This window comes from Podarcis cretensis (assembly GCF_951804945.1).
Source record: "Podarcis cretensis genome assembly, chromosome: 1".
NCBI classification, from domain to species: domain Eukaryota; kingdom Metazoa; phylum Chordata; class Lepidosauria; order Squamata; family Lacertidae; genus Podarcis; species Podarcis cretensis.
This window is the reverse complement of record NC_137170.1, coordinates 67,021,775-67,033,138: the sequence shown is the minus strand read 5'-3', so window position 1 is coordinate 67,033,138 and position 11,364 is coordinate 67,021,775. Positions and strand designations below refer to the sequence as shown.

Genomic DNA, 11,364 nt, shown 5'->3' with positions numbered 1-11,364 from the left:
ATCCAAACCCATTCATAAGTTGTGGAAGCAATTCAACTCAATAAGAAATTGAGAGCAGTGAACGCAAGACAAAAGTCTGAGATGGATAACCTAAAAGAGGTAGGTGTATTGTATTTTATTTATTTAATTATATATCCATCCCACCTCTTCTCAAAGTGGTTGGCAAAAAGCTAAAAATGAAGGAAATATGAAAAGGCTGCAACTTATCCAATTAAATGTGTATGAAATATAGAAATATAAAATTACCATATATCTGCTTAATCCTGTTTAAGAGCAGCCTAAACATGAAAGTTTTACAACACTTTCAGGAGGCATGCAGGCTTAGGTTTTAACAGACCCTAGGGGAGGTGTGTTCTAAAACGGAGGAGTGGTCATCCAAAAATATCTCCCTCTGTATCCTTGCTGTTTGAACTTTGTGATTATAATCAAGAACGGATGCTCAGCTTGTCTTAAAAGTCGGAGTGGATTTTATGTGAGAGATTAGTCTCACAGGTCTGTTAGGCCTGAGCCAGCAAGAGATTTGGAAGTCAAAGTCAGCAAGCAGAATTGTGCCTTGAAAGTAACGGGAAGGCTCTGCAATAGTTTTATAGGCCCTTGGCAACATACCCTTGAGAGTAGGTGGGCTACACCAACTAGTATTTGTAAACAGACAGTGTAATGTATTAAGGGTGAATTGATATAACAGTGAATGATTGCATGGGCTTTTCCATGGATCCCATTAGCATCCAGTTTTTATGTATACTTACATACTTGTTCAGATTGTGGGCAGCTCAAGCTGTAGTCATAAGTCTTCAGAAACCAAAGAACCCATACGCAAGTTGATACCTGGAGCTGGTGTGGTGAAAAATTTGTAAAGAAACTGCCCTCTTCCCATCTCTCCTGTGGATGCGGCAGTATTTCGGCAATGTCACTCCTTATCCCACTTCAAACTGCTAGGTAGATTACATTCCTCTACTAGAGTTATGCAACAAAATAGCCAAGACAACAGCTTGAGCGACACCCAACTTTATGCAAACAGACGTCTCCTTCCTTTCCTCTCCCATGCATCCACCTGTCCCAGGGTTCTGCCAACTTCTTCTGTTCTGCTGGCGGATGGGCACTGTTGGAACTCTCTATGAACAGATTGCCCTCTGCCAGAACCATAGCAGCTGAGCAACCTCTCTAAGCTCTTTAGAACCCTTCCCCATCATCAACAGGCAAATAGATGCCAATACAAAAAAGAAACAGAATTTCCACAATAATTTGAGTGTTTATTTTCCATACTGACAGGTTTTTGGGGAGGGGAGGAGTGAGAATGAGATCAGTGTTGATGACAATAGTTTAGCATTCTTTTTTTTGCATTTTAATAGGGTGTACATCTTCTCATTGGCATACGGTGCCTTTTAAAATCCTTTCAAAAATTACCTGCATCTTATTAATTTTATTAAATTGGTAGCTTGGGTATTTGGGTAGCTTGGCATTCATAAAATTCAACAGCTCAGATAATAACCATTTCTACTTTCCACTGTTATATGATTTTGTCCAGAACAGTTAAACTATTGGATTGCGATAAGGGGAAATTCCACTTTTATGAAGAAAAGTTAAACAGACCAAACTTAGTTGCTGCTAGATAAAACTATTGCCATTCTGAATGCTTGGTTCAGTGCTGTGGCATCATGAAGAATTCTTGATATTATCTACAAACAGCATTCATAACCTTTGCTATTTGTCTGAGTAAACGTCAGAGCACTCAAGGAGAGAGAGATACTGAACAGGCTACCCCATACAAAAGAGGGAGGGGTGGGGGAAAGATGCAATATTTATGACTCCAGAGACTATACATTGTAATTTAATAAGATCAAAGCCTGTACTGTTTATTTGCTGTACTAGTTGCTTTAAACAAGCTAGGAAGGGCAGCAGACAGAATTGTGAAATAAATATAGTTGCAAAAAATTAACATTTTAAAGGTAAACACAGGTCAAATATATTAAACTAATGTATTCTTAACTCTTCTCGGATGAAGCAGTGAGAGTACTTAGAATAATTAGTGATCTTCGTTTCTCCTTCTGTCAGTTGTTTAGAGTAGCAGCTCTTGTGGACCTTCTGGTATCATTGCAACACACAGTATCAGCCACAAACTAATGCAATGTTCATTTATTTCTAGTTATAAAAAGGGCAACAGTGAAGCATTAAAAACACCTATTTTTGTGAAAGCAGTGTAAATCTAAAATGTAAAAAACGTATGGGTAACCACACAAGGGACCTGTAACTGTGAAACATCATTTCAAAGATAAGCTGTCACTGTCAATTTTATTTATATTTAATGCCATTAATATTCTTGTCTCTGTATTTTGCTTAGAAGGGTATTAGTTGGAGGCGGAAAGATGTTTTGTCTTGCTTGGCATTGCAGAAATAATCTTGGGTGAACTATTTATGGTTGTTTCCTTATTAAGGAGCTAAAGAAAGTTACAGCAGACTTGATAAGGTCCAATGTCACTTGTCAGCACAGAGTGGGAGATGAAAATCTCAATCTTACAGCAAAGGAATGGGAGTTGAAAGAGCTACAGCAAAAATATTCAATGGTATTTGATAATTATTTTTTGCCAGTTAAGATTTCATATTATTAATTTATAAAAAATAGATCTATACTGATATTTTAATAGGTGTTTTCAGTGTGGTTGCACTGTTTTAAATTCTATAGTACTAGGCAACTATAGTAAATACGTAGTGCACTGTTAAGTAGTTTAATAGTTCCTATACTATATATAGTATAGTGTATACTATAGTGTATACTATAGTATATATAGTATAATGGTCATGCTGGATGTTAAAATCCTTTTATATTTTTCTGTGTAAAATCTGTTATAATACTGTTGAATGGTAAACATGGCTATATAACATTGTTAGGGTACAATCCAATTGCACTTTGCATCCTCCCATTACCTCCTACACTCACTGCTCTGTATACAGGAGTTTCCTGTTATCTGACCCCTCTTTTCTGCACTCTCTCTCTCTCATGGGGTGCTGTGCTTTCAGCACAAACCATAAGGGGCCAATGACATGGTTTATTTCATTTATAGGAGAGAGAATTTAATATAAGACTCACTGAAGAAAATGCACAACTTAAGGAAGAAAAGCAGGTAATTTATATATTAAGAATATATTATATATCAGTGACATTTATTAAGAACATGTGCAATTAAAATTACAGCTTTGTATAGTAAAGTTTGTAGTTTTCTGAGATATGTATACTTTTAGGCCTTTTTATTTTTATTATGTGGTTGAACAGTTCCTTTTGTACCATAGCCCAGCCAGTATGAAGCTGCAAGGTGTTAACTGATGGCAGTCATTAAGCCATGTTGTCAAAGGATGAATCCATATAAAGTTAAAATAAGAGTGCTTAGAGTCCTATGGCCTGGGGGGAAATGTACGACCATTGTTGATAAGGCCTTCCCTGGTTACTCAGATATACAGTTGAATCAGGACTGACCCACCCATGAGACAAAGTGAGGCGACCACTTCAGGTGGCAGGATCCACAGGGACAGCAGATCCTGTCTCCAAAGAATGAATTGCCTGCTGCTGCTGTGAAACAGCTGCAGCACGCTCCTTGGATCTGCCATGTTGGAAGCTTCCCCTTGCCACCTTTACAGCGACCTCTAGGTGAATAGGAGGCACAGCTGGTCTCCTCCCATTCTCCCCTTGTTCCTGATGTAGGTATTCACTCACTCATTCTTCCCTGGTGGTTGCGGTGGTGCCATTTTGTGGCTTGCCTCAGGTACCAAAATGTCTTCGGCTGGCTCTGAGTTGAATCCAAACATTTCTATTCAGAAGTAAGCCCCATTAAGTTCAGCGAGACAAACTCTCAGGTAAGTGTATGCAAGATTGCAGCCTTATAGTCAAAGGATGTCCTTGACTTCATCATCACAACTGAAACTTTTGATTCTAGCAGTGGGTTGGGAGCACTTTACTACCAAAATTTCAACTCCCATCTCCCAAAGACATATGCATGAGATTGTAGCCTTAAATTGTGGATGTTGTGCTTTACCTAATCTGCTAATGCATTTTAAGAAAACTAAGAAAATATTTTATTGCTGTAGAAATGGTAAACAAACACTCCACAAATACTTTATAATAGTAAGCCTACTCAAAGACAAGCTAAATTAATATTTATTTATTTATTTATTTATTTATTTATTTGGACGAGGTATTCAATCTGTAAAACATTTGTGTGAGTTTTACTACTGGCATTATAGATGTTTGATTTCAGTGTATTTTGAATTGAGAATCTCAATTATATAACTACTTTAAATCATATACAATGCGTTTGGTGATCTAATACTTGTTTTCACAATGCATGATACAAATTTGCATGACTTAGAGCATCTCTAGTATTGAAACCTGAAGACCCAAGAAACATATTAATTTGATGTGAAATAATACATCCTGAATTGGTAATGCTGTTTAGGTTTACCAATAGAACTTTACTGACGTGACTGTTAAATTATGAACCTGTAATTAGTTATCTTTATATATATATTTTTCCCCTCCCCCCAATATTGTGCATGTTGCTTGGAAGCTCAGAATGGTCTAGCATCTTCATAGTCATGGGAGCAATAAAACGCTGAATTTCAGCTGCAGCAGTTTGAGACTTCAAGTTGTATGAGATTAACCACTACTTCATACCCCTCTGACCTTCAAGCCAATATGCCATTATATTCTCCCAGTCTTTTACCTTTGACATTCAGGATAAGGAGGCCTCTGGTTATGATTGAACCAAGTCTTCCTACACAAGTATAACAATAGCAACATTTAAATAAAGAAGTTACAAATATATATGCATATCCTGTTGTGCTCAGCTTTACAGAATAATCCTGTCATTTAAAAGAGAATGCATTTCTTTTATTAAAAAGGAAATGATTGCGTCTCTACAACATATGCAGCAACTGCTCTGCAGACAAACTGAAGCTAATGCCAGAATGTCATTGAATGAACTAGAAGAAGCATGTCAGGTCAGATATTTCTTGATTAGAAACTTGATGGCAATCTGCTAAATAATTTTATAAAAATTGTTGTTGTTGTTACCCACCCCCTTCACCCTAAGATCCCAGGACAGGTTACATTTTATAATAAAACATTAAAAACAAATTACAAGATTTAAAATACTTTAGAAAGTATTTTAAACTTGTTAAAAAGATTTGTCATATGCTCTTTAGAACTTATGACTGTCACCCTATCAGGCTGAACCCTGATGGCTTTCCATAGAGCTGGATGAGGCAACATGATAATGATAGTAAATTTCAATTTTAGTAATTTAGGATATGCACTATTCTTCCATGCATATTTCTCCAAAGCACAGTGTTGCGATCATGAAGGGGGTCCTTTCCCCACTGCTATTGACCAGGTGTGCTTATACTCTGCTGAATGCAATGGAATCTGCCTGGCTATTTCTGACAAAATGGGGGCCTCACATATTTCATATACTAGATCTCCTAGTGTGCAACATGCTATAGCCAGGCTTTTTGTTGAGTCAGCATGTATGCCAGGGGTCTGAAAATGAGTATGTTGCTATTTAGACAGCACCTATTTAGACAAGGTTACCACGTCAGCAGTTTATAAACTTATGAATGGGAGAAAGCAGAAGATAAAGGCAGTTCTCACAGTACTAGAATGCAGGGTCAAATCAGTGAGTTAAAAGGCAGCTAGTTAAGTGCAACAGAATGAGGGCCTTTTTCAACCAAAGACATAGTAGGATTGCATCTAGTGTAAATGCTGCATGAATGGAAAGAGCTTCCATTCATGGAAGGAAAGTTGCACTCATGGAAGGATATGTATAAATCTCTTCTGTTCCTGGAGGTTATTACAGTGAATGCAACCTCTAGTTAAGAGGTGTGATGATGGCCCTGGCTGATATATTGGCTTTAAAAAACCCCAATTAGGCAAATTAATGGAGGATAGGTCTACAAACAACTGTTAGACAGTTGAAAGGAATGAAATCTCCATGTTTGGAGGCAACATACGTCTGTTTACCAGATGCTTGAGACAAACAGGGATGGCCATCCATTATGCTCTGCTAGTATGCTTCCAGAAGCCTTTGCCTGACCATAGCAGAGAAAGAATGATGGCTCTTTAGTCTAATACAGCAGCAAACTTTGCACATCCTTTCTGTCAGATTTGTAATTTGTTCTTATGCTGGTAGACAAAAGAATCTTCCTATAATATAACCTGCTTAGAGTAGTTCTATCAGCAATTTAACTAGCAGTGCATTCAGCAAAACTGCATAATGATGGCATCAGGAACCAGTATCAGACAATACTCTGCTACCTACGGTATGTGTGTGTTGGTGGTGGGAATCATGCCTCCCACTCATTGCCTCAGTTCCCTTTCTGAGGCCAGAGGACATCCACATGAGAGTATAATACTTTAATGAAGCATACACGTTAAATGCAATGTATGTAGGCTTGGATAGCATAGTTTATGTTTTAGATAAAATCTAGTAATTGACCATGTGATCTGGGCCTGTGTATTTATTCCCTGTTGAAAATATATAGCTGTGCAAGGACGCCTTGCAGCCATGTCGGTGGAAGAGCCGTATTCTGTTTGCAGGGACGGAAGGAGTACAGGCAGTGACCATTCTAGGTGTGTCAAATTGATGCATGGTTGCTGACACGTAGGTCTTTTTGGATTCGTAAAAGAGCGGAATGGGTTTACGCATGCGGGCCCAGGAACGGAAATTGCTTCAAACAGGGCCAAAGTGTTTTAGAATTTTTAAAATGATTTTACATTTCACTTTTTTTATAAAATCTGTGAAAGATTTTTTTTTTTAAAACCTCTCAAGCAGTAAATGGAACCATATAGAGGGATAATTGCATGGAAAGGATACATCAGGTCTCTTTTCTCCCTCAAGCATTTTATATGTTTTGATTCATTTAAAAAGAAAGCAACAACAGCAAAATTCAAAACTGTCTGTGCAGTATCCCGACCACAATTAGCGAAGGCGTCTATCAATCTAGATGGACTCCACTGGCCATGCTGGCTGGAGCTGTTGAGTCCAGCACCATCTGGAGGGCCACACATTTCCCACATTCTAGGTAAATCTTACACTTTTTTCTTTCATTCTCCAAATAATTACCGTAGTGTGCATAGCCAACAGTGTTTCAGAAATGTTCAGTGTCATATAGGTTCAGAAGTACTGTTTGTAGAAAAAGGCAACGCAGCAAATAATTAATTTTGAAAGAGAGCTTTTATGGACTCTTCCCAACCCCAGAAATGGTTTTAAAGAATCACAGAAACCGCGCATAGTCACCATTTATCTAAATGCACTAGCACTGTTTACATTGGCAAATTTGATCACATCATCTTATATTAGGTAGTGGATACACTGGGTTGTATCCCTTTTATTCATTTTTCAAAAATGTGAAGAGGGCAAAATTGTATAGTACCTGAGAGATGTATGAGAATTTTTACTACTGATTTATGCAAGATTACTTTAATTTATCAATGTGACAGCAAAGCTGACAATGAGTTAATCCAGAAATGTTAAGACAAGTATGGCAGTTTAAAATCCTTCTTAGTGTACTGAATTGCACACTGTTGGTGCTGCGTAAATGTGAAGTAGCAGTAGAAATAGCATACCAGTATTCTTTTAACACAGATTTAATGACATTGAACCAACTTAAAAATGAAATGGGAAAATCAAACAAGAAAAACTACAGACTGGAATTTTTGCAATGGTGTTTCTCAATCCTTAAATTAATCTGAACTCTATATTATATGGAATGTTAATAAAATTCAGGTTTGATTATTGTAATAAAAATATGTTCTAGGATGTGCTGTAGTGTTTATCTTCGCAAACAAAGGTTTAGAATGTGCTACATTTCATATTTCTTAGCTCTGCACTTTATATTACTTTTTCAGCACATTAAAACTTATGCAGTGAAACTGAATAATGGCAAGTATTTTTATACCCTTTTATAGCCATTTCTTTTTCATAACCTCCCCCTGTTTCCTGTTAGCTAAACTATAAGCACCTTTCTGTTAATTTATGAAAATTATTGTTGTGATAGCACATTATCACTGATCTGTATGGCACTTTCAGCATGTTAGAAGAAAAGGTCCAAGCAACATAAAACACATCAAAATTCATTAATGTGGTATTGATTATTTTTTGGATAATTAATTTTATTGCAGACCCTTGAAAGAGATAATGAGCTGCAAAGGGAGAAGGCAAAAGAAAATGAAGAAAAGTTCTTTAATCTTCAGAATGAATATGAGAAAACACAAGCAACTTGGAAAAATGAAGTAAGGTTCTCCCCCCCGCCCCATTTAAATACTACTGAATTAACAAGAAAAACATTTAAAATAATTCCAAAAGTTCAATAAGCTATTATTAACTAAAACAAGAACAGGCATATTTTAGAAATCCATCTAGTTCATACATTGGAGACATTAGAATAATTGTTTGAGAGCTTTTAGGTATCTCAGTACGAGATACGTTTTCCTCAACTATGACAGGACCTCAGTGAATTGAAAGATTTATTCAAAGTTACTTCTTTTAAATTTTAAATTTCTAATCCAGAGGAACAAATCCAAGTATCAAAACTGATTTCTATACATTTCTACTATAAATAAAAAATACTGCCTTGAGTGGAGGATGCCAATATTGGTGAGGTTGTTACTGAAGATTTCAGCCTTGCTGTCCTTTTCACTATGGCCTGGCTTCTTGATTCTAGACATATCCATGCAGCCCAGGAAAATGTACAAAATGTAAAAGGAAGGCCATCAGTGAAGGACCTTCTCTTTCTTAAACTCAGAGATTCTATTTTAAGAATTTTAGCTCATTTTTTTCTTAGCAGTGTTCCTTTGTGTGTGGAAGCATTGTGCTGGAGTACTTGCTCCCCCCAGTCTCAACTTTACTACAGATTCTGGAGCCCCTGAAGTTCAGAGCTGAGTGTAAATACAGTATAGACAAATATACTGTAAGGGACGGTAATCCAGAGGCCTTTACAAAGGACAGCCACCCTGATGGTTGGTTCCATTTCCAACATTGAATGGTCATCTTGCGCCTTCCATATTAATTGCTTAATGTTGAAAGAACTGCATTTGGAATACTGTTTACAATTGTCGTCACCTCCCCACAAGAAGGGTATTGCACAGTTAAAGAAGGTCCAGAAAAGTGATCAAGGTGAAGGGAGAAAACTCCTATGAGGAAAGATTGTAGAATTTGGGACTATTTGGTTTAGAGAAAAGGTAAGCGAGAGGCGACATGATAAAAGTTTATAAGATTACGCATGGCATGGAGAAAATAGATAAAGTTTTTATTCCTCCCTCATAACACTAGAAATTGTGGACAGCCAATGTAGCAGAATGCTGGAAGAATCATGACAGAGAAAAGAAAATACTTCTTCAGAGAGCATAGAAAAGTAAATTGATCCCACAGGATGCAGGGATGGCACCCAACTTGGATGGCTTTAAAAGAGGATTAGAAAAATTCATGGAGGCTATGTTCTACCTCTGAATACTAGGCGCTGGGAATCATAGGTGGGCAGAGTGCTGCTGGGCTCATATCCTGTTTGCGGGCTTCCCACAGACATCTGGTTGAGCACGGTGAGAACAGGATGGTAGACTGGATGGGCCATTGGCCATTGATTCAACAGGCTTATCTTATGTTCTTTTATGGAGGGGTGCCAACAGTTGCTGAAGAGGGGAGCAAATTTCATAGAGGTGTAAATGTCTGTGAAATACAGTGGTACTTTGGGTTACAGATGCTTCAGGTTACAGACTCTGCTAACCCAGAAATAGTACCTTGGGTTAAGAACTTTGCTTCAGGATGAGAACAGAAATTGCGCAGCAGCATTGGGAGGCCCCATTAGCTAAAGTGGTACCTCAGGTTAAGAGGTTAAGAACAGTTTCAGGTTAAGAACAGACCTCTTAAGAGGTTAAGAACAGTTTCAGGTTAAGAACAGACCTCCAGAACAAATTAAGTTCTAAACCCAAGGTACCACTGTACCCATTTTCCCATTTCAGCTCAATAGTAATAGAAACGTGCTCTTTTTTTAATTGCAGGTTGCTGAGACAGGTTATGAAAATCAAATGCATACAAGCCAAACAGGAAACAAATATACAGAAAAATCAAAAGAAGTTACTAATAATCTTGAACAAAGAGACATTGGATTAAAAACTACTCGGTCTTTGAATTTGGATGAAATAAAAGCAAAACAAAGCAATACTGATATAAACACAGGGGAAAAGGAATCAATTTGTGTTGAAGGTACGTGTGTGTGTAATTACCATATTAAAAAAAAAGTCTAGAAGATGTTGATCTAAACTAAGTGTGCTAAAGAAAAACTAAAATAAAATAATTATTTTTCAGCTATGGTAACTAAAATATATAGGCTAAAATGTATTATCAGAATCCTAATACCCCCACCCTGATAGCCATGAGAGCATTAGCACCCCCACACCATCCAACAAATAATTGTGGGTGGGGAATAGGATGTCTGCGCTTCTTTACTTACTTCAGCAGGACAGAACAAAGCCAGGCTGATAAAACTATGAGATGCCAAGTAAGGGCAATTAGATTATGGATTTCAAGGGTATGGAATGAGTGAAAAGCTAGGAATGCATCTTGCAGTAAAACAAACAGGGCTGCTGATGTTCTAGACAAAGTTCTGGGCCTTAGTGATAAATTTAAAACTGACTTCTTATTGGCATCCATCTGAGAGTAATTGTTTTATCTTCTAATAAAAGATGTAACTTGCCACTAAAATCGCCTTCCATATATCCGATGACTAGTGACACCAACTTCTAAAAAGAGATGAAGAGGGGATCCAGGCAATTACAGGCTGGTTATTTTAACATCTGTTCCAGGACAACTGGTGGAAAGATTATTAAAGATAGAATTATCAAGAATATAGAAGAACAAATCTTGCTGAAGCTGAACAAGAATAGCTTTTGCAAGGATCACTCACTAATACAATCAAAGAATTGTAGAGTTGGAAGGGACCCTGAGAATCATCTAGTCCAACTCACTGCAGTGCAGGAATATGCAGCTGTCCTATACAGGGATCAAACCTGTAACCATGGTGTTTTCAGCACCATGCTCTAATCAATTTAGCTATCTTTTAGATTTCTTTCAGAGTGAAAACAAGCGGTCTTTACTTATATTTTCAAAAAGATTTTGATAAGTTCCCTCACCAAAGAATCCTGAATAAGCTTAGCAGTCATAGAATTAGAGGTGGTGTCCCTTTGCAGATCAGTAACTGGTTAAGGAATCGGAATTAGGAGTAAATGAACAGTTCTCCCAATGGAGTCTTCCTGGGATCAGTATTGGGACTTTTGCTGTTTAAGTTTTTCATAAATGAGAAAGAGTTACGGGTGAGCACTGA

General features: G+C 37.3%; 1 protein-coding gene across 17 annotated transcripts in view; it reads left to right on the top strand.

Annotated features, from left to right (window-relative positions):
* The window catches only part of CCDC73 (coiled-coil domain containing 73), a 60,138-nt gene that overhangs the window by 42,491 nt on the left and 6,283 nt on the right, over positions 1-11,364 (top strand). For 16 of the 17 annotated variants that reach the window (XM_079952924.1, XM_079952915.1, XM_079952918.1 and 13 more), the window contains 6 exons: positions 20-99; positions 2,433-2,561; positions 3,060-3,119; positions 4,891-4,989; positions 8,168-8,278; positions 10,043-10,247. In XM_079952924.1, the coding sequence (XP_079809050.1) occupies positions 20-99; positions 2,433-2,561; positions 3,060-3,119; positions 4,891-4,989; positions 8,168-8,278; positions 10,043-10,247 (684 nt within the window). The remainder of the gene's footprint in view (positions 1-19; positions 100-2,432; positions 2,562-3,059; positions 3,120-4,890; positions 4,990-8,167; positions 8,279-10,042; positions 10,248-11,364) is intronic. The other variant, XM_079952925.1, reaches the window with a different exon arrangement.